At 39.8% G+C, this 24,599-nt stretch overlaps 1 protein-coding gene across 2 annotated transcripts in view; it reads right to left on the minus strand.

Moving 5' to 3' along the window:
- TMEM68 (transmembrane protein 68) overlaps positions 1 to 24,599 on the minus strand; it is a 54,957-nt gene that overhangs the window by 19,678 nt on the left and 10,680 nt on the right. The window contains exons 1-2 of one of the 2 annotated variants that reach the window (XM_053558423.1): positions 6,976 to 7,002; positions 6,104 to 6,198 (exon numbers count right to left, since the gene is read on the minus strand). In XM_053558423.1, coding sequence (XP_053414398.1) covers positions 6,104 to 6,155 — 52 coding nt within the window. In that variant the 5' untranslated portion in view covers positions 6,156 to 6,198; positions 6,976 to 7,002. Of the gene's footprint in view, positions 1 to 6,103; positions 6,199 to 6,975; positions 7,141 to 24,599 lie in introns of those variants that run through there. The other variant, XM_053558421.1, reaches the window with a different exon arrangement.

Raw genomic sequence — 24,599 nt, forward strand, 5'->3', positions numbered from 1 at the left:
TGCAAATATGATGCATTAGGCAAGTGATTGCGACTGGCTGGGATCAGCTGGCCCCACATGAAGATCTGGGATGGGAGGAAGCCTTTCTGGAGTTTTCAGTTGTTGGGGGAAGCTGTACGCTGAGTAGAAAGCTTGAAAGAGTGGGCAAACTCGAACAGAATACAGTAAACTTCAACCAGATTTGAATGCTGGCTGGAGTGGATTTGCCATAGGTTTGGTGGCTGGCAAGGCAGCCATACTGAGAAGGTCTCAGAAGCCAGGGGACTGTTATTGTGGGAAGGTCTTGAGAAGGTCTTAGCAGTGGTCTAAAGCACAGCTGTCTTAATTCTGCCTGCCAGGATCAGAACTCCACTCTTGGGACAGGCTGAGGAACTCTTGCACCCCAAAGGAGGTGGGAGTCAGGGGGCACTGTGAGACCTGTCCCTGAAGGACTCTTATGAGCTTTAAGATCCCAACCCAGCAGGGTCTGAATGCTGAGAAAACAATAAGGCAATCACCAAAGGCAACTAAGTTTGGAATAAGGACCACAGAGGTTGCTGGCTGTGCTATCTCCTAAAAAAAAACCACAGCACCACCTCATGTTCCAGCGACATATTGCAACATACTGTCATCAAGAACAAAGACTTCTGTTTGAAACAAAGGAGGCAGTAAGAAGTAAAAAGGACAAGGAGGTGAACAAGAAGAAAGCATATATGAGGAGGAACCAACAGAAAATTTGGGCAACATGAAAAACCAAAATACAGGAACTCTCTCAAGTGATCATTAGGCAGCTATGGAAGAAGACTCCACCTATAAAGAATTAATGGACTTGAAGAAAGGGAACTTAAAATATGGATGATAAAGACAATAAAAGGAATGGATGAGAAAATGGAAAGATAGAACCAAAAGTCAAATGATAGATATATAGAATATAGAAAGGATATGGCAGAGCTTAAGGAAATGAAGGAGATAATCAGGGAATGAAAAGAGGCAGTAGAAAGTATCAAAAATAGGTGAGACCATGGAGAAGAAAGAACCTCAGAGCCAGAGGATAAACTTCTCAAGTTAACTCAGGTAGTTAAAGGGGCAGAAAAGAAGCGAGAGAAAGCAGACCAGTCACTTAGAGAACTACAAGACTGCATGCAGCATTCAAACATACAAAAAATAGGGATTCCAGAAGGGGAAGAAGATTGTCTCAAAGCAATGGAAGCCCTACTGGAGACTATCATAAATGAAAACTTCCCAAGTTTTACTAAAGACCCAGACACACTCCTTTCAGATGAATACTGAACCCGGAGTCATCTCAACTCAAACAGAGCCTCTCTAAGACACATTGTAATGAACCTATACAAAGTCAAGATGAAAAAATTCTGCAAGCAACCATGGGTAAGCACCAACTGACCTACAGAGGCAGAGCCATTAGGATGACAGCAGACTTTTCAACTGAAGCCTTCCAAGCAAGAAGAACATGTTCATCCACCTTCAACATTCTTATACAAAACAATTTTCACCCAGAATTTTGTATCCTGCTAAACTAAGGTTCAAAATTGATGGAGAAATCAAATATTTTGTGGATATACAAGCACTAAGGAAATTCACCACAACAAGACCAGCTCTACAGGAAATACTTAGACCTAATCTCAGCACTGACTACCACACTGGATCACCAGAAAAATAAATATCCAGAAGCTAAAGGCGAAAACTTAGCTTCCATAATGGCACAAAGGATAAAACTACACAACAAACTTTCACAAAATAAGATGAATAGAACTCCACCACACTTATCAATTCTCTCAATGAATGTCAATGGACTGAATTCACCACTGAAGAGGCACAGGCTGGCTGACTGGGAATAAAAGCACAAGCCATCCATACTGCTGTCTCTAGGAGACACACCTAGCCTTGAAAGACAAATCAAGACTCAGGGTTCAAGGATGAAAAACAGTATTTCAAGCAAATGGAAATCAGAAGAAAGGAGGGGTTACAATCTTATTTTCAGATACAAGTGATTTAAAGCAACTAAAATTAAAAAAGACAAAGATGGACACTTGATACCAGTCAAAGGAACAATACAACAAGACATTTCAATTTTAAATATTTATGCATTCAACTTAAATGCGCCCAGATTTATGAAATAGACCTTGATGTGTCTGAGCAATATGATATTCCACAATACCATAGTAGTCCAAGACTTTAACACCCCTCTCACAGAACTGAACAGATCCTCTAAATAGAACCTAAACAAAGATACAAAGGACTTAAATGTGACCCTAGAATAGTGGTTCTCAACCTTCCTAATGCCGTGACCCTTTAATACAGTTCCTCATGGGCAGTGCCTGTGGCTCAGTGAGTAGGGCGCCGGCCTCATATACCAAGGGTGGCAGGTTCAAACCCAGCCCGGGGCCAAACTGCAACAAAAAATAGCCGGGCATTATGGCGGGCGCCTGTGGTCTCAGCTACTCAGGAGGCAGAGGCAAGAGAATCACCTAAGCCCAGGAGTTGGAAGTTGCTGTGAGCTCTGATCCTACAGCACTCTACTGAGGGTGACAAAGTAAGACTCTGTCTCTAAAAAAAAGAAAAAAATACAGTTCCTCACATTGTGGAACAGTAAAATTATTTTTGTTGCTACTTCATAACTGTAGTTTTGCTGCTATATTTTCTGATCGTCTTAGGGAACCCCTGTGAAAGGGTCATTCAACCCCCAAAAGGATCGTGACCCACAGGTTGAGAACCACTGCCCTAGAACAAATGGCATTAACAGACATATACAGAACACACCAACCCAAAGCTAAGGAACATACATTTTTCTTATCAACCCATGGTACATACTCCAAAATCTACTACATCCTAGGATATAAATCAAACTTCAACAAATTAAAATAACAGAAATTATTTTAATTGATCCTGAACAAACCAATTTCAAGCACTGAGATCAAAGAAACAATAAAAATATCATCCAACAAAAAAAATGCCCTGGTCCAGATGGCAAGAGCATACCATGCTCATGGCTGGGAAGAATCAACATTGTACAAATGTCTATACTAGCCATAGCCATTTACAGATTCAATGCAATTCTCATTAAAATATCATCATCATACTCTCAAGCATTGGAAAAATACTTCATTTTGCATGGAACCAGAACAAGCTCCGTATCGCCAAGGCAATTCTTAGTAAAAAAACAATAGAAATTATACCTTTTATCCTCTCAGACCATAAGGCAATAAAGGTGACACTCAACTCCAGCAAAAGCTTTCAGCCCCACAAAAAGACTTGAAAATTAAACAATGTTATGCTGAATGATACTTGGGTTCAGGAAGGGATAAAAGAGGAGATCGTCAAATTCCTCAAACATAACAATAATCAAGACACAAGTTACCAAAACCCTGTGGGATACAGCAACAGCAGTCTTAAGAGGGAAATATATCTCATTAGACGCCTACATTCAAAAAACAAAAAGAAAGCACATCAACAAACTCACCCTACCAGATTTTCGGCTATACTACAAGGCTATAGTGATCAAAACAGTATGGTAATGGCACAAAAATAGACACAGTGATATTTGGAACCAAATAGAAAACGAGGAGATGAAACTACCTCTTACAGCCACCTGATTATTGATAAACCAAACAAGAACATACACTGGGGAAAAGAATCCCTATTCAATAAATGTTGCTGGGAGAACTGGACAACCACATGTAAAAGACTAAAACTAGACCTGCACCTTTCACCACTTAAAAAAATTGATTCAAGATGGATAAAAGATTTAAATCTAAGGCATGAAACAATAAAAATCTTCGAAGGAAGTGTGGGGAAAACACTTAAAGATATCAGCCTGGGGAAAGATTTTATGAGGGCTTCCATGGCAATTGCAACAACAACAAAAATAAGTAAATGGAACTTAGTTAAACTGAAAAGCTTCTGTACAGCTAAGGAAACAACAACCAAAGAAAACAGACATGGGAAAAGATAATCGGACAAAAACTTGATAACTAGGATCTATAGAGAACACAAATTAGCCAAAAAAAACAAAAAAACAAATCAACAATCCCATATATCAGTGGTTCTCAACCTGTGGGTTGCGACCCACAGGAACTGTACTAAAGATCTGTTGCATTAGGAAGGTTGAGAACCACTGCCACATATCAATGAGAACAGAGATAAATAGAGCCTTCTTTAAAGAAGACAGACAAATGGCTAACAAACATATGAAAATGCTCAGCATCCCTAATCATCAGAGAAATGCTAATCAAAACTACCCTCAGATTATCAACTAACCCCAGTGAGAGTGGCCCACATTACAAAGTCTCAAAGCTTCAGACACTGGCGTGGATGTGGAGAGAAGGGAACACTTTTACACTGCTGGTGGGACTGCAAACTAGTACAACCTCTTTTGGAAGGAAGTATGGACAATCCTCAAAGAACTCAAATTAGAAATCCCATTTGATCCTGCAATCCCATTACTAGGCATCTACTCAGAAGAAAAAAATTCCTTTAATCATAGGGACATTTGCACTAGACTGTTTATCACAGCTTAATTTACAATCCCCCAAATGTGGAAAAAGCCTAAACGCCCACAACCCAGGAATGGATTAACAAGCTGTGGTATATGTACACCATACAATACTATTCAGCCATTTAAAAAGATGGAGACATTCCATCTTTTGTATTAAGCTGGATGGAGGTGAAACACATTCTTCTTAGTAAAGCATCACAAGAATGGAGAAGCAAAAATCCAATGTTCTCAATTCTAACATGAAGGCAGCAAATGAGCTCATACAAGGTGTGGGTAGGGAAGAGGCAAGTGGGGAGAGGGGAGGGTGAAGCAAGTGGGTCACGGTGTATGGCACACCACTTGGGCGCAGGTTACAATTACAAGAGGGACTTTATCTAACAGATGCAATCAGTATAACCTAATTCTTTGTACCCTCAATGAATCCCAAACAATAACAAAAGATAAAAAAAAAATTTAAAAAAAGATTTAAAATAATTTTTAGCCTATATTGTATTAAAAGCACACTGATTAAACTAGGATTCTCATAATGAATGAAATTAAACTAGGATTCTCATAATGAATGAATGAACAGAAGTTTCATGAATTATAAGACTAAATATAAAACCTCTTGAACTAAGAAGAGCAATGATTTTATATCTTGAGAAAGCAACGAAAGACTTAAGGTAATCAATATAAAAACATTAAAAAGATTATAAAGGGGGAAATTTTTGAAAAAGTCAAATGCTAAAAATAATTCCATTTTATTATTTATATAAAGGAAGAAAAGGAAACAATGTAATGGTCCATAGAGAAAATTATTATAGTTAAGTAAATATTTTATTTATTTATTTGTTTGTTTGTTTTGAGACAGAGTCTCACTTTGTCACCCTGGGTAGAGTGCTGTGGCATCATAGCTCATAGCAACCTCCAACTCTTGGGCTCAAGTCATATTCTTGCCTCAGCCTCCCAAGTATCTGGAACTACAGGTGCCCATCACAATGCCGAGTTAGTTTTTCTATTTTATTAGAGACAAGGTCTCACCCTTACTCAAGCTGGTCTCGAACTCCTGAGCTCGGGCAATCCCAGAGTGCTAAGATTATCAGCGTGAGCTATTGCACCTGGCAAAGTAAATATTTTAGTCATACCCTAAACATTTCCTTATAAGCCATGCAAATTAATGTAAAATGCTAATATTAATATTAAATCTTAAAACAGAGAACACAAATGCTTTGAATAATATGTGAAAATATGAAAATTTAAAAAATCAATAAATCGAAATAATTACGGTAGAATGGTAAGGTTATAATGATGTTCTTCAGTTCTCTAGTTTCCAAATCTTCTATACAGGGACAGTGTTAATTTTCAAAGGGAGACCTTAGAGCCAATTTAGTTTATACATAAAGTACAAATGGCTTTTTAGTAACACAGGATAACCAAAGCATTAATTATGTTTATGGAAGGCACCAAAGTAGATCATTACGTAATTCACTTGGTTTATGTTTGTCTGGTAGATGTGTTGGCTTTTTATCCCCATTATCAACTTTCTTGGCTCCTTTCTGGTGATTTAGTGGCAAAAGAAAATAAAATTTAATCTCAATGGGTTTTTTGTAGGCTGGGTGAGGTGACTCACACCTGTAATCCTAGCACTCTGGGAGGTAGAAGCAGGTGGATTGCTTGAGATCATGAGTTCGAGACCAGCCTGAGCAAAAAGCGTGACCCCATCTCTACTAAAAACAGAAAAAGAGAAGCAAGAGGATGACTTGAGTCCAAGAGTTTGAGGCTGATGTGAGCTATGACGCCACGGCACTTTACCCAAGGTGACAGCTTGAGACTCTGTCTCAAAAAAAAAAAAAAGAATGATTTTTGTAAAACTCTATCATGTTTAAAATCATTCAGTTAATTTATCTTTCTTAAAAGATAATAAAACTTCATGAACCGATTAAAAAGAATATAGTCTTAAATCTGAGAGGTATGAAGTCTACTGGGCAAGTCTTACAATAGACATAATTATGCATGTACCCTTCAAGGTGGTAACAATATTGTGTCATCATATGAGAACGAAATATATCCTAATTTCTTTTTACTAATTTGGATTTGCGATCAAAGTGACAGTTATCAAACTCTAATTACAACAATATTAAACTCCAAAAATCAATATCTCATAGAAAAGTTCATCATATGAAAGCTCAACTACCTTCTATACCAAGATATAAATTATTTGGCAAAAACTACAATTTATTTTTAAAACATTATTTACATTTAAGAGTGTAACTTACAAAAATGACTAAATACTCACTAACAAAGAAATAACATTTTTGGCCATAATGTTTCTATTTTTATTAAACGTGATAATTAAATATTCCCAAATTAGAGTTCCACCCTAAATTAGAGTTACTACACCCTAAAAAGGTAAAAACAATACTAAAGAGCTCAAGGCAGACTACCATATAATTTGGTTGTGTTAATTAAACATCTTTATATCACTATCTCCAGTAATAGCTTACCTGGAATTTTAAAGACAAAGTGATCAGCTACTACTCGGCAAGTTCTGCCTTTGTGGATAAAAATTTTAGCCATGAAGTAGTAAAAATCAATGGGAATAGCTCCATGATAAAAAATTATAAGTGCTGGTCCTTCTGGTATTTTTTCCATTCCATGAACTTCATAGCCTGTTTGAAAATCAAAATGCAGATATTTAAAATAGATTTATCAGTTTATTCATAGTAAAAGAGGGCCAGTAACTCAGAAGCTCAATCTTTTCTTACAGAAGTACACAGTCTTACTGGTTCCCTTCCCCTTTCTTCCCTCTTCCCCCTTCTCTTTCTTGAACAAATCAGTCCTACATTCATTAAGGTGAGCCAGAGCATAGCAGTCAGCTGTGTGAGGAGGGTCCGGGTGGAGGGTACTACAGTCTGAGCAGGAGGGAAGAGCACCCTGCAGGGTGCGGCCTGGCCCAAGATTCCACCTATACAAGGCAAAGTTTGCCTGCCACAAAGAGGAAAAGTAATGCTGAAAAGCTTCACCCCTGGGCCCAAGGAACACAGAGTCTGATAAGACCTTAGCTAAACCAGGAACACTGAAAATTGCTTTCCCCAGCCCTGGTCCCCACTGCCTCTTCCTGTGCAGTTCTAAGCAAAGGTGACCTCTCCTGGGGTAGGGGAAGGGACATGAAAAGAGATCTCTCCTATGGCAAAGGCATGCAGGACTGAGGGTGGAGCAGAAACACCAAGAAAAACCTGCTCTGGAACTCCGGCCCCATATGGTGCACAGGATAACAGGAGGAGTTTGAAGTCTGTGCTGAACTAAAGGTAACTATGGCAACAATAAAACCCAAACCCGCTTCAACCACTCAATACATTGAATCAACCTCCAGCTGACCGCTAACGCCCTGACAGAGAGGAATGCCAATTTTCAGTTATAAATATTATTTACCTTAATCGCTACTGTTTTTTTTAACAAGCAATGCCCAGAATTCAATAAAAAATTATGAGACATACAAAACAGCAGGCAAAAAAAAAAAAATCTATTGTCAAGAGATAATGCAATCAAGCATCACAAGAATGGAAAAACAAGCATCACACGTACTCAGTACTGAATTAGAACAAGTAGATTAACAACTACGAGCTTGTGTGAGAGAAAAACTCAGTTAAATTCAAATAAGTAGGAGGGGATGAGGGAGTTGGGTAAATTCCCTCCAAATGGGCACACTGCATGGGTATACTGTACACCTCCTGGGTGAAGAGCACAGCTACAACCCAAACTTTAACCATTCAAAAGCAAACTATGAAACCTAACCATATGTACCCCCATATTAGTTTGAAATGAAAATAAAAATCCATTCCCAAGAGGTAAAGCAAACACCAGAACCAGAAACGAATGATAAAACTATCAGATGTGAAACTATAAAATAACTATGCTTAATAAATTAAAGGATGTGGAAAAGGTGTCCACATGCATAATCAGATTAAAGATTTCAACAGATAGACGGAAATATCTAAAAAAAAAAAAAAAGAGGCAAACAGAGCGTCTATAAACTTGAATGAGAGCTAAAGATTTGATGTTAGTAACTTATCAATGTTCATTTCCTGATTCTAATGGGTTTGCTGAGGTTAAGCATGAGAACATCCTTAAAAGTGTTAGGGACAGGGTAATAGAGACATTTATAGCCAAATGATTTGGGAAAATAAGGTCTTTAGACAATAGTTGGAAAATTAATTTTTTAAAAGTTTATGAATAAAAACAACAATCATATTGCCTTCTGTGGAAAAAAATAATAACATGAGATCAAAGAATCACATAACATTTAAGTTGAAGTTAAAAAAAAAAAAAAAAAAGACAGCGCCTAACAGACAATATTAGCATTTAAGACTATTATGGGGCTAGGTGCAGGGGTTCACAGCATCCAGCTTTTTGGAAGGCCAACGCAGGAGGATCATTTGAAGCCAGCCTGGGTAACGTAACAAAATCCAACAATAAAATTTAAAAATTAGCTGGGTGTGGTGGTATAGCCTGTAGTCCTAGCTACTTGGGAGACAGGCAGGAGGGTCACTTGAGCCTAGCAATTCAAGGACATAGTGAGCCAGGATCATGCCACTGCTGTCTATGGTAGGCAACCGGTCTCTTTAAAAAAAAAAAAAAATTTACTTCGGGTGGCACCTGTGGCTCAAAGGAGTAGGGCCCCAGCCCCATATGCCAGAGGTGCTGGTTCAAATCCAGCCCCGGCCAAAAACTGCAAAAAAAAAAAAATTACTTCTCATTGTTAATCAAAGTTATCTAAGGAATCATACAACTCTGAGCCATTAAACACGCTTTTGAAACTGTTAGCTTCTTAGAACAATCTGGACCCTTTGTTGTAAGCTTGATGTAGGGTAAGTTCCTGAGGAATCCAAGATTCTATTAGTTATAAGCAGATTGTGAAAGGAGTAGCAAGAGTCATCAGTTTTCCCTGAGATAAAATGGCCTAGGTTAAGTTTATTTACTTATTTATTTTTGCAGTTTTTGGCCAGGGCTGGGTTTGAACCCGCCACCTCCGGCATATGGGGCCGGCGTTCCACTGCATTGAGCCACAGGCACCGTGCAGGCCTAGGGTAACTTTAAAAGTGAGTCATAAAACAGAAAAACTTAACTAGTAACTGAATGTAAAATAAAATATACTTAAACTCTTCGATATACACGGACAATGTAATAATGTTGCAAACCTTTATTTCATTCACAAACCTAAGATTCATTTGTATGTATTTAAGTTGTTCATTAGAAATTCCCTCATTCTAGTCATTAAAAAACAAAAAATATTCTGTAGAATATTATTACACGTGGTAAAATGGCGATCGGAGATTTAAACTAAATGTCAAGAAAATCTCTCTCTTGTAGTAGAAGTAAGATTAGAGACTCATGCCATCCCTTCCCCCCACTTAGAGACTCATGCCACACCCTATTCCAAGTCTCTATCAGCAGGAGCAGGGCTTTCAGCAAGGGGTGCAAAGGACAGGATAAAAGGCCTGGTGGACATGGGGAGGCAGTGTCCTCGGGGCTGTTCCTTTTTTCTCCTCTTCCAACTAAGATTATCTTAACCACTGCCCTTTACACGGCTATCGATGTCAACGCATTTCTCACAGTAACCCTGGTGCTGTTAGAAGACGGTGGGAAAAAAAGATTTAATTTAAGTCTGATCCATCTATGCCTCAGAAGAAAATATTCTGGGTATTTATTAGATCACAGGAGTTGGGAATTCGGAGGCTATTCTGAGGAGCAGACAAAATGGTAGCACCAGTCCTTCCCACTCACCACTGGCAGGCACACCGGCACAGACCATGGCCTCTGCTGGTCGCAGCCAAAAGAAAAAAACAAGCACCCATAGACCAAGGGCAGAATCAAGCTCAAAGAAAAAGACGGCAGAAAGAAAGAAAATCTTGAGTGGTTGGAAACGGAAAGTAAGTTCCTAGGGCCATATTCACCTGCCATTCACATGGAAGACCAAAGTCCAGAATCAGATCTAAAACCGTTAGTCTGTTTCTTTATTTTTTCCCTGTTTGATACTCTGAGAGATAAACACTCAAATAATAAGGGCTTCAGCCTAAGTTTTAGAGCATGCGGCCTGGATGTGGTGGCTCCTGCCTGTAATCCTGGCATTTTTAGGAGGCCAGGGTGGGAGGATTGCTTGAGCCCAGGAGCTCAAGATTAGCCTGAATAATAGTGAGATCCTGTCTCTACAAAAAAATAAAATAAAATAAAATAATTAGCTGGGCCTGGTGGAGTATACCTATTGTCCCAGCCATGCGGGAGGCTGAGGAAAGAGGATTGCTTGAGCTCTGACAGTTTGAGGCCACAGTGAGCTATGATAACACCACTGTGCTCTAGCCTAGGCAACTGAGAACTTGTTTTTTTTTTTTTAAAAAAAAAACAAATAAATAAATAATAAGCAAGTAAATAAATTCAGAAGCCAGGTGGCTCAAACCTATAATCCTAGCACTCTGGGAGACTAAGGTGAGTGGATTGCTTGAATTCAGGAGTTCCTGTCCAGCTGAGCAAAAGAGAGACCCCGTCTCTACTAAAAATAGAAAAATTTGCCAGGCATGGTGGCACATGACTGTAGCCCCAGCTACTCTGGAGGCTAAGGCGAGAAGATTGCTTGAGCCTAAGAGTTTCAAGTTGCTGTGAGCTATGAAGCCACAGCACTTTACCCAGGGTGACAGAATAAATAAATAAACAAATATTAAAATAACTTAATTCATTCATTCATTTTAGAGCAGGAAATTCATTTTAAAGTAGTTTAAAATTTTAAGTATGGTAACTATGATTCTAATAGTGAAGGAATAAACTACTTGGTAGTTTCTCAAATGGACTCGAGAGAATGTTTTGAAAAGTTAACTGTATTTCAAGATTTTATCTCCACACTATAACAATTGTTTCCAATTGTCTAATTCTATTCAAGTAATTCAGTTTACTTTAACCTCTTCAGAACAATCACTGAGGTTGCCTGAGGTTACAAGTGGGTAAATTGTCCCATGAGATAAATTTTCTGAGAAATAAATACCCCTTCGAGGGACTATTCCAGAATATTAATGAAGTTGTCTCTGTCTTTATAGCGTATTTTAAAATATTAAATAATTTAAACTACATGATAGCAAATCACCTGGTTGAAAGCAGAAAAAAATGCAAATAATTACTGAAAAAACATGAGTTTACCATAGTACCAGCAAATATTAAACACAAATATTATTTAAACACATTACTCTTAAAGCACGTGTGACCCCACGGCTCCCTGCGGAGAAAGCATTACCACTCTAGTCCAACATTTAAGGCCCCCGAAGTCCCAACTGCCTATCAAGTGACATTGGATTTCACATATCGTATTAACGAACTGTGGTTCCCAGAGGATACTTTCCCACCTGCGTGCTTCTGCTCACACAGTTGCCTTTACTTAAATTACATCCTTGCCCAGGTTCTCTGTCTAGCAGTAGAAATCTTACTGCATTTTAAATCCTCCTCCCTCAGACTCGCTTTGTCACCAAGTTCTGTGCATTTTATCTCCAAACTCTCTCAAGTCTATCACTCCCTTCCCCTTTCCAATGTCAGTTTCCATGTGCAGCCCTGTACACCAATCCTAAGGGGGCCTGAGGAGCGATGGCGGCTCAGAGGAAACAGTCCTAAGACACTCACCGTTACTGTGCCTCTGACCACTGTGCAGGGAGGCAAAGCCTCAACCTGCAGATTAGGTTTGGCCCCACTAACAAGAACAGCCCTATTCTGTAACGAATATGTTTTTCTTATTTGATCCCATTTGATCCCTTACTCATCACCCCTGCTCTGATCCCACGCTCACTAAGCACTTCCTGATCTTTTGGCTTCTCCTGGAGCTGAGACCACAAGCAAGAGACACCAAGGTCACGCAGAGCACAGGCGACTCTCTTCATGGAAATGAATTAACTGCTTTCTGGCTCTCATCGGTATCACGAATTCAGATGATAATCTCTGAGATAGATTCCTTCTAAATTTGTCATCAGAAAACTATTTCTGAGCCTAGGTACCTATCATGCCTTATGGTAAATTAATGAGGATGCCACCTCTCGCATCTTCTTCAGGACAGCAAATAGAACTAAAAAAAATCTACAAAATAAAGTCCCCACCCCTAATCATAGTGTTCAAGATTCTTTTTAACCTGGCTTCTGTTTACATCACCAGGTTCATAGCTCATAATACTGAGACAGCACAGGGACAGGATATAGGCCCCTCTCCTGGCATAATGTGGCCTTATTAGCGATAGAAAACTAAAGCACTTTCCTAATCAACCGAATTCAGCCCATACCCACATAAGGAAAGGGCTAAACCACCTGTCTTATATTTTTCAGGAACAAGATTGCTGAGGTAAGCTGGTAAGACACTTGGCCACACAGAAACTGAACCTATCCACCTCAAGTTAGAAGAGACCCCCATACTGACTTTACCCCGACCTTTTCCTTATAATAATCTCATTTTAATGCTAAAAATCATGCCTGGAGTGGAGATTGAAGACACGAATGAGACATACAATGCACGAAGAATGTAACAGAACTTGACAGATGCAAAGAAACCTCCCCCTCTACATGCGTGCATGGCACCCTTCCCCATCTAAAGCCTCTTTTTGTTTTTTGAGACAGAGTCTCAAGCTGTCACTCTGGGTAGAGTGCTCTGGCACTCAGTGCTTAAGTGATCCTCTTGCTTCAGCCTCCCAAGTAGCTGGGACTACAGGCGTCCACCACAATGCCCAGATATTTTTTGGTTGCAGTTGTCATTGTTGTTTTAGCTGGCCGGGGCTGGGTTCGAACCTGCCAGCCTTGGTGTATGTGACCGGCACCCCATCTAAAGCCTCTTTAAAGAAACTCTCCTCTGAACCCATTTTCCTCTGTGCTGTCTCCCTGGTGCTCCAGCAAAAGCCCCAAAAAAGCCTTGCCTGTGACGCCTATTTGGGTGTCTTGTTAATTTCTATTACAGGGCCTGGACTGGAAACAGTGCCTCTCACCCACAAATGATTTATCTTCTAGGACCAAAAATCATAAATTAGTAAAAAAGAAAAATCCAACTTAAAATGGCACATAGGTGTGAGTGATCAGGAACCATAAATGCCCAAGGTGCACAAGTACTGGACCCTTAACACTTACCACCAAACCCTCACAAACTTTCCACGGGTGAAGAAACTTTAGTGTGAAAAACCCACGTGCCCCACACAAGTTCACATTGTGGGGCCAGGATACAAACCTGCATTTGCCTAAATTTAAAGTCTATATCCTTGCTGCATCCCACACGCCCTGGCAGGTATGTGCAGTCAGCCCTAAGAATCTATTGCTCCACGTCTGTGGATTTAACCAATGCAGCTCAAATTGGTCAGAAAAGAAATTATGACTGCACTGAACACAGACTTTTTTGCTTGTTATTATTCCCTATAACAACTACAGAAGGTGCCAAAAAAGTCTATATTCATTGTAAGAAAGGAAAAAACTATACTAAAATTGTAATACTCAACATATACTGAAAATAAAGATGAACAGGAGTCACATTCCGCACCTTTTGTAATGGCAGAACGCAAACATGACTTGAGTGTTACAAATTTAATACAGTTTTTTCCTTCTCAAAAAATGTGTATACTTTTTTGGCACCTCTGACATACATTTACATTTTATGAAGTATTAGTAAGTAATCTAAATACAATTTAAAGTATATTGGAGGAAGTATGTACACTATGCCATTTTTATGGTTTTTTGGCCGGGGCTGGGTTTGAACCTGCCACCTCCGGCATATGGGACCAGCACCCTACTCCTTGAGCCACAGGTGCTGCCCACTATGCCATTTTTATATAAGAAACGTGAACATTCACAGATGCAAAACTCTGAGGTGGAACCTAGAACCAATTTCTGAAGATTCCAGGGACAACTATCCACGCTAACCTACACCGGACATTTTCAGATTTTCAATTTAACCCTTAAACAACAGTTTCAGACTGGGCAAGTCTACTTCTACATGGGTCTTCTTTTGTTTCCGACACCCAAGGCGGCAAGAACAACTTCTCCTCTTCCTGCGCTCACTACATGTGAAGACAAGGAGAATGAAGACCTTTATCTGACCCACTTCCACTTAATGAACAGTAAATATTTATCTTTTCTTCCTTACAATTTTGTTAATAACATTTTCTCTTCTCTAGCTTACTTTAAGAATACAGCATATAATATTATATATAACACACAAAATATATGTTAATCAAGTTTGGGGAGAGTTAAAAGTTATACACAGATTTTACTACAGAGGGCCCCAGACACTATATTGCTCAAGGGTCAACTGCATACTTTTCGTGACACAATATATGCAGTGTATGTGTACTGGAAGGCAGAATGCATTTCTTTCTTTTGGAGACTGAGTTTCACTATGTCACCCTCAGTAGAGTTCACAGCAACCTCAAACTCTCGGGCTTAAGCACTCCTTTGCCTCAGCCTCCCAAGTAGCTGGGACTACAGGCGCCCACCATAATGCCCAGCTATTTTTTGGTTGTAGTTGTCATTGTTGTTTGGCAGGTCGGGGCTGGATTCAAACCCACCAGCTCTATTTTATGTGGCTGGCATAGGCACTGAGCTACAGGCGCCAAGCCCAGAATGCATTTCTTAATAGGAATAATAGTTAAAACTTAGATAACCTAAAACTATATTTTGAATGCTAGGGATCTTGAACATAATGTGTTAAGTTCAACCTAGTAGTAATCAAGATGTAGAAGATACTGGGCTGGGTGCCACAGCTCACGCCTGTAATCCTAGCACTCTGAGAGGCCAAGGGGGGTAGATTGCCTGACCTCACAGGTTCAAAACGACCCTGAACCAGAGCGAGACCCCATCTCTAAAAATAGCCAGGCATTGTGGTGGGCACCTGTAGACCCAGTTGCTCAGGAGGCTGAGGCAAGAGAATCACTTGAGCCCAAGAGTTGGGAATTGCTGTAAGCTATGATGCCGTAGAACTCTACTGAGTGTGACGAAGTGAGACTCTGTATCAAAAAAACAAAAAAAAAAGTAGAAGATATTATTAGTGCACGAACCCTCTGCTATACATGTAATGCAGAGGACTCATGAACATTTTTTGTGGTATTCTTGTAAAAAATGCACAACCTCAATATAATTATAGAAAGCACCAAATATGAATTGAGAGACAATCTATAAAATAACTGACCAGTGTTCTTCAGAAGGGTCAATAAATAAATAAGAAACTGTCATAGACTGTAGGAAATATGACAACCAAATACAAAAAAAAGGACACTGTTGGAAAATGTAAAATTTGAGATAAATTTTTAGTTAATAGTATTGTACTAACTTATTCAATTACATAATTCTGAATAGGGTAATTTTACAATGGTCTTATAAGATGTTAAGGGGAAATTGGATGAAGTATGGAGATTTTGGGTACTATTTTTGCAAATTTTCTATAAATCTAGAGTTTTTTCAAAGTGAATTTTTTTTAAAAATCCTAATTGTTACAGAAGAGGAGGGAGAGGGAGGAAAAGAAGAAATAAGAGCTAAGTAACTTGCCCAAGGGGATTTGATCCTCATCAGTCTGAGTCCTTCACTACATAAAGGACGGAAGTGGGGAAAGGAAACATTTACCCAACTGAATTAAAGAGGGATATTTCCTTGATATCCCAATTTAATTTCCCAAAAATAACTGTGCTACATATGGCTTAACACATATTAAACCACATTCACTAAGAAACAAAGTGTCGGGCGGCACCCGTGGCTCAGTTGGTAAGGCGCCAGCCCCATATACCGAGGGTGGCGGGTTCAAACCCAGCCCCAGCCAAACTGCAACCAAAAAAAAAATAGCCGGGCGTTGTGGCCGGCGCCTGTAGTCCCAGCTACTCGGGAGGCTGAGGCAAGAGAATTGCTTAAGCCCAGGAGTTGGAGGTTGCTGTGAGCTGTGTGAGGCCACGGCACTCTACCGAGGGCCATAAAGTGAAACTCTGTCTCTACAAAAAAAAAAAAAAAAAAAGAAGCAAAGTGTCCATTTCTTTAAAAAAGTAATCAAATATAAAGTAAAATAAAGTTTCGAGTTTGTGCTATTGTGGCTATTGTGGTCTATTTTTTTAAATCAGTAACTCATATAATATAAATAATAAACCACATGATCAGACTACCTAATTAAAGCACTGTATTTCCCCATATTTTATGTTGCCAATAAATTAATGTTAAAATGTTGATGATAAGTAGGTATAGTAAGCATTTTTTTCATATAATGAAGTAAATTTCCTTGCAAAACAAGAACAAAACCACAATACACGCACAAAAAATGAAACAAGAAAAAACAGGCAAATAAAAGTCCCAAAGAGGAGATCCCCTGCCATCCCCCGGCCCGGGAGGGAAGCCTGGAAGGCGGTCATGGGGGCGGGCGGTGTCCAGCGCTCGGCAAGCTGGGGGAGGAGCGCAGCCACGGCAGCAGCTCTAGAAGAGGAGGAAAAGGAGGTGGAGGACCTTTCCTCTTCTCAGACCCGGAAGCGTCTGGGACATAGAGCCTGGAACTAGGGGGACGCAGCAACTGGGGGGCCCAGTCTGAGCAAATGTGACCTGAGTCTTCCAAGAGCCCCGCATGAAGCACCTGGCTGTGCTCTCCCCTGCCCGATGCCCCAGCAGCTCAGCTCTGCTTCGTATGCTGGGAGAGAGACTGAAGGTAGGCTGCCACCTGGACCTCAGTAGGAGCTGCGCAAAGCCCGCCAGGCCTCCGCACGTCCTGACCAGGAACAGCGGGAGCAACGCAACCTGGCGTCCTCCCTCCTGTACCCTCCCGGCCTCAACACCGGCCACTGGTCTGGCCAGGGACTCTGGTAGCCGCGTGCACTCCGGAGCCCTCCCTGCTTCTGAGTGGAGCCCTTCTCCTGGCCAGAGACTGCTGGAGCCTCGGGGTCTCTGTGCCAAAGTCACTGGGAGCCCGGAACTCCCAGAACCATGTGCACCACCTCCCACCCTCTTGCTGGATCCGGGTGTGCTTCCGGAGCTGCTTCCACAACCAGAACTCCCTGGCTGGGGCAGCCCCAGAGGAACTACACAGGGTCACTCCCTACAAAGATCCAGCAACAATAGAGTGAATCCACTGGGGTCTAATCTTGGAGAGACATATCCCCAACTCTGAGGATGACCAGAGGCAACGGCGAAAAACAATCATGAGGCAAAATCAACAGAAAAACTCTGGCAATATGAATAATCAGAGCAGATCAACTCCCCCAAGGATCAATGGGGCAGACACAGCACAAGATCCCATGCACAAATAGCTGAGATGTCAGAAATCGAATTCAGAATCTGGATAGCAAATAAGATCGAATTAGAATTCCAAGCAGTAACCCAAAAGATATCGCAAGAATTCAACGAATTCAAAGACCAAATGACCAAAGATTTTGACACATTGAGGCAAGAAGTTGCATCCCTCAAAGATCTGAAAACACAGTAGAATCCCTCAGTATCAGAATGGAGCAAGCAGAAGAAAGGATTTCTCACATTGAAGACAAAATTTTCGAACGCTCCCAAACTCTCAAAGAGGAAGAGAAATGGAGGGCAAAAACAGATCATTCTCTCAGGGAGCTCTGGGATGATTCGAAGAAAACCAATATTCATCTTATAGGGATCTCCGAAAGAGACGAAGTGGCTTCACAAGGCATACAGTCTCTTCTCCATGAGATTATGAAGGAGAACTTTCCAGACATGGCAAGAGATTCTGAAATTCAGATAGCAGACAGTTTCAGAACTCTAGCATGACTTAACCAAAATAAGACATCCCCCAGAAACATCATAATCAATTTTACTAAAGTTAATATGAAGGAGAAAATTCTGAAAGCAGCCAGACGAAAGAAAACCATCACCTACAAGGGCAAGAATATTAGAATAAATGCAGATCTCTCTGCTGAAACCTTTCAAGCTAGAAGAGGATGGTCATCGACTTTTAATCTCCGGAAACAAAAATAACTTTCAACCCAGGATCCTGTACCCAGCTAAACTAAGTGTCATTTACGATGGAGAAATTAAATACTTTACCGACATTCACATGTTGAAGAAATTTGCCATTACTAAACAAGCTATCCAGGATATTCTCAGACTTATCCTTCATATAGACCAGTGTAACCTTCCACCACAAAAGTAAACCCACCGAGAAAATTTTGATCAAATTCTAATTTCCACAGATGCAAAACGATTAAAAATGTCCACTGGACTCTCAAAAGGCTTATCAATATTCTCGATTAATGTGAATGGTTTAAATTGTCCTTTAAAGGGCACAGGTTGGTTGACTGGATCCAAAAACTCAAGCCAGATATCTGCAGCATACAAGAATCGCATCTTACATTAAAAGACAAATATAGACTCAAGGTGAAGGGATGGTCATTTATACTGCAGGCAACTGGAAAGGAGAAAAAAGCAGGCATTGCAATCCTACTCGCAGATGCAAAAGGCTTTAAACCAACCAAAATAAGGAAGATAAGGATGGACACTTCATATTTGTTAAAGGTAATATTCAATACGATGAGGTTTCAATTATTAATATTTATGCACCCCACCAGAATGCACCTCAATTTATAAGAGATACTCTAACAGACATGAGGAACTTGATTTCCTCCAGTTCCATAGTAGTTGGAAATTTTAACACCCCTTTAGCAGTGCTGGATAGATCCTCCAAAAAGAAGCTAAGCAAAGAAATTTTAGATTTAAACTTAACCATTCAACATCTGGACTTAACAGACATCTACAGAACATTTCTTCCCAACAAAATTGAATACACATTCTTCTCATCAGCCCATGGAACATACTCCAAAATCAACCACATCCTAGGCCACAAATCTAACCTCAGCAAATTTAAAAAAATAGAAATTATTCCTTGCATCTTCTCAGACCACCATGGAATAAAAGTTGAACTCAATAATAACAGGAACCTGCATACCCATACAAAAACATGGAAGCTAAACAACCTTATGCTGAAGGATACATGGGTTATAGATGAGATTAAGAAGGAAATCACCAAATTTTTGGAATAAAACAACAATGAAAACATGAATTATTAGAACCTCTGGGATACTGCAAAGGCAGTCCTAAGAGGGAAATTTATAGCACTACCATCCTTCCTCAAGAAAATGGAAAGAGAGGAAGTTAATAACTGAATGAGACATCTCAAGCAACTGGAGAAGGAAGAACACTCCAACCCCAAACCCAGCAGAAGAAAAGAAATAACCAAAATCAGAGCAGGATTAAACGAAATTGAAAACAAAAGAATTATACAACAGATCAATAAATCCATAAGTTGGTTTTTTTGAAAAGATCAATAAAATAGATAAACCTTTAGCCAACCTAACCAGGAAAGAAAGAGTAAAATTCTTAATTTCATCAACCAAAAATGGTAATGATGAAATAACAACAGACGCCTCAGAAATTCAAAAAATTCTTAACGAATACTACAAGAAACTCTACTCTCAGAAATATGAAAATCTCAAAGAAATCAACCAATACCTGGAAGTATGCCACCTACCAAGACTTAGCCAGAATGAAGTGGAAATGTTGAACAAGCCTATATCAAGTTCTGAAATAGCATCAACTATACAAAATCTCCCTAAAAAGAAAAGCCCAGGACCAGATGGCTTCACGTCAGAATTCTACCAAACCTTTAAAGAAGAACTAGTATCTATATTACTATACCTCTTCCAAAATATAGAAAAAGAAGGAATATTACCCAACACATTCTATGAAGCAAACATCACCCTGATCCCCAAACCAGGGAAAGACCCAACAAGAAAAGAAAATTATAGACCAATATCACTAATGAATATTGATGCAAAAATACTCAATAAGATCCTAACAAACAGAATCCAACAACACATCAAAAGAATTATACACCATGACCAAGTGGGATTTATCCCAGGATCTCAAGGCTGGCTCAATATATGTAAATCTATGAATGTAATTCAGCAGCACATAAACAAACTAAAAAATAAAGAGCATATGATTCTCTCAATTGATGCAGAAAAAGCTTTTGATAATATCCAGCATCCCTTCACAATCAGAATACTTAAGAAAATTGGTATACAAGGGACATTTCTTAAACTAATAGAGGCCATCTACAGCAAACCCACAGCCAAAATCGTACTGAATGGAGTTAAATTGAAATCATTTCCACTTAGATCAGGAACCAGGCAAGGTTGCCCATTGTCTCCATTGCTCTTTAACATTGTAATGGAAGTTTTAGCCATTGCAATTAGGGAAGAAAAGGTGATCAAGGGTATCCACATAGGGTCAGAAGAGATCATCTCTTTGCAGATGATATGATCATGTATCTGGAAAACACAAGGGATTCTACTACAAAACTTTTAGAAGTGATCAAGGAATATAGCAATGTCTCAGGCTACAAAATCAACACCCATAAATCTGTAGCCTTTATATACACCAACAATAACCAAGCCGAAAAAACAGTCAAGGACTCTATTCCTTTCACAGTAGTGCCAAAGAAGATGAAATATTTGGGAGTATACCTAACAAAGGACATGAAAGATCTCTACAAAGAGAACCATGAAACTTTAAGAAAAGTAATAGCTGAAGATGTTAACAAATGGAAAAAACATACCATGCTCATGACTGGGAAGAATCAACATTGTTAAAATGTCTATACTACCCAAAGCAATATATAATTTTAATGCAATTCCTATTAAAGCTCCATTGTCGTATTTTAAAGATCTCAAAAAAATAATACTTCATTTTATATGGAATCAAAAAAAAACCTCAAATAGCTAAGACATTACTCGGAAATAAAAACAAAGCAGGAGGAATCACGTTACCAGACCTGAGACTGTACTATAAATCAATATTGATCAAAACAGCATGGTACTGGCACAAAAACAGAGAGGTAGATGTCTGGAACAGAATAGAGAACCAAGAGATGATTCCAGCTACTTAACGTTATGTGATCTTTGACAAGCCAATTAAAAACATCCACTGGGGAAAAGAGTCCCTATTTAACAAATGGTGCTGGGTGAACTGGCTGGCGATCTGTAAAAGACTGAAACTGGACCCACACCTTTCACCATTAACTTAGATAGACTCTTGCTGGATAAAAGATTTAAACTTAAGACATGAAACTATAAAAATACTTGAAGAAAGTACAGGGAAAACTCTTGAAGGAATCAGCCTGGGTGAATATTTTATGAGGAGGACTCCCCAGACAATTGAAGCAGTATCAAAAATACACTACTGGGACCTGATCAAACTAAAAAGCTTCTGCACACCCAAGAACATAGTAAGTAAAGCAAGCAGACACCCCTCAGAATGGGAGAAAATGTTTGCAGGTCATACCTCCAATAAAGGTTTAATAACCAGAATCCACAGAGAACTCAAAACGTATTAGCAAGAAAAGAACAAGTGATCCCATCTCAGGGTGGGCAAGGGACTTGAAGAGAAACTTCTCTAAAGAAGACGACACATGATCTACAAACACATGAAAAAAAGCTCATCATCCTTAATCATCAGAGAAATGCAAATCAAAACTGCTTGGAGATATCACCTAACCCCAGTAAGTGTAGCCCACATAACAAAATCCCGAAACCAGAGATGTTGGTGTGGATGTGGAGGAAAGGGCACACCTCTACACTGCTGGTGGGAATGCACACTAATACGTTCCTTCTGGAAGGATGTTTGGAGAATACTTAAGAGACCTAAAAATAGACCTGCCATTCGATCCTATAATTCCTTTACTAGGTTTATACCCAGAAGACCAAAAATCACAATATAACTAAGACATCTGTACCAGAACGTTTATTGCAGCCCAATTCACAATTGCTACATCATGGAAGAAGCCCAAGTGCCCATCGACCCATGAATGGACTAGCAAATTGTAGTACATGTATACCATGGAATATTATGCAGCCTTAAAGAAAGATGGAGACTTTACCTCTTTCATGTTTACATGGATGGAGCTGGAACATATTCTTAGCAAAGTATCTCAAGATTGGAAGAAAAAGTATCCAATGTACTCAGCCCTACTATGAAGCTAATTTATAGCTTTCACATGAAGACTATAACCCAACTATAGCACAAGAATATGGGGAAAGGGCCAAGGAAGGGGAAGGGAGGGGGGAGGTTAGGGTGGAGGGAGGGTAATGGGTGGGGCCACACCTACGGTGCATCTGAGAATGGGTACAGGCGAAACTTACGAAATGCAGAATACAAATGTCTACATACAATAACTACAAAAATGCCATGAAGGCTACATTGAACAGTTTGATGAGAATATTTCGGACTGTATATGAAACCAGCACATTGTACCCCTTGCTTGCACTAATGTACACAGCTATGATTTAACAATAAAAAAAAAAGTCCCAAAGATAAAACATGCTTATTTCCTTGAAGTGAAAGTTACAGTTTTGATTACTTTAACAGTTATGCTAAAATGCACTAATTTTTTTTTCTGGAGTCCCACTTTGTCGCCCTCAATAGAGTGCTGTGGCATCATATCTCACAGCAAGCTCAAATTCTTGGGCTCAAGCGATTCACTCGCCTCAGCCTCCCAGGTATACAGGTGCCTGCCACAACACCCAGCTATTTTTAGAGATTGGGTCTCACTGTGGCTCAGGGTGGTCTCGAACCTGTGAGCTCAGGCAATCCACCCACCTCAACCTCCCAGAGGGCTAGGATTACAGGCATAAGCCACCACACCTGACCTAAAATGCACAATTTTTAATTCTCTCAAAAACACCTAGATATCTTATTGAGGAATCTTCCTCATATTAATTTTCAGGGGAAACCTTTAAATGCGTATGAGTCCAGCTTTTGAAAATGTCATTCATGTTTTCCAGAAATAATAGAAATATGATTACAAATATGTCTTGGAAGGGCCAGGCGCGGTGGCTCACGACTGTAATACCAGCACTCTGGGAGGCCGAGGCCAGCAGATGCTTAAGCTCTGGAGTCTGAGAGCAGCCTGAGCAAGAGAGAGACCTTGTCTGTAAAAAATGGCCAGGTGTTGTGGCAGGTGCCTGTAATCCCAGCTACTTAGGAGGCTGAGGCAAGAGGATTACTTGAGCCCAAGACTTTGAGGATGCTATGAGTTATGACTCTACCCAGGGTGACAGAGTCAGACTGTGTCTTAAAAATAGTATTATCAGGGGCGGCGCCTGTGGCTCAGTCGGTAGGGCGCCGGCCCCATATACGGAGGGTGACGGGTTCAAACCCAGCCCGGCCAAACTGCAGCCAAAAAATAGCTGGGTGTTGTGGCGGGCGCCTGTAGTCCCAGCTACTCGGGAGGCTGAGGCAAGAGAATCGCTTAAGCCCAGGAGTTGAAGGTTGCTGTGAGCTGTGTGATGCCACTGCACTCTACCAAGGGCCATAAAGTGACACTCTGTCTCTACGAAAAAAAAAAAAAAATAGTATTATCAAAATAAATAAAATAGCTTAAAAAGTATAAACAAATTACTATTCAATAATAGTGATTAAATTACTTATAAGATGAATAGAATTCCTTAGTCATTAAGTTATATTTATGAAGGCTGAAGACATGACAAATGCCACTTTAACAAACGTATATAAAAGTGATAAATACACTATAATTTTAACAGAACTCATTTGTATGATAAATTTTAGGTGATTGTTTTCCTCACGTTTTTCTAAATTTGCTATACTTTTTACAATGAACATTTTTTTTTTTTTTTTGACACAGAGTCTCAAGCTGTCACCCTGGGTAGAGAGCTCTGGCATCACAGCGCACAGTAACCTCCAACTCCTGGGCTCAAGCCATTCTCCTGCCTCCACCTCCCACATAGCTGGGACCACAAGCACCTGCCACAATGCCCGGCTATTTTTTGGTTGCAGCCGTCATTGTTGTTTGGCGGGCCCGGACTGGATTCGAACCCGCCAGCTCAGGTGTATGTGGCTGGCATCCTAGCCATTTGAGCCACAGGTGCCGAGCTGAACATTTTTATTATTAAAAAAAATTCCTCCTGCTGAACACAGGAATATATACCTGAAGTCTCAGCTGCTTGAGAGACCACAGTAGGAAGATCACTTGTGCCCAGGAACATGCCACCAGCCTGGGCAACATAACAAGGCCCCATCTCTAAAAAAAAAATTCCTCCAAAAATTCTTTAAAAACATTAAAACTGACTTGA

Source organism: Nycticebus coucang, chromosome 13, assembly GCF_027406575.1.
Source record: "Nycticebus coucang isolate mNycCou1 chromosome 13, mNycCou1.pri, whole genome shotgun sequence".
NCBI lineage: Eukaryota > Metazoa > Chordata > Mammalia > Primates > Lorisidae > Nycticebus > Nycticebus coucang.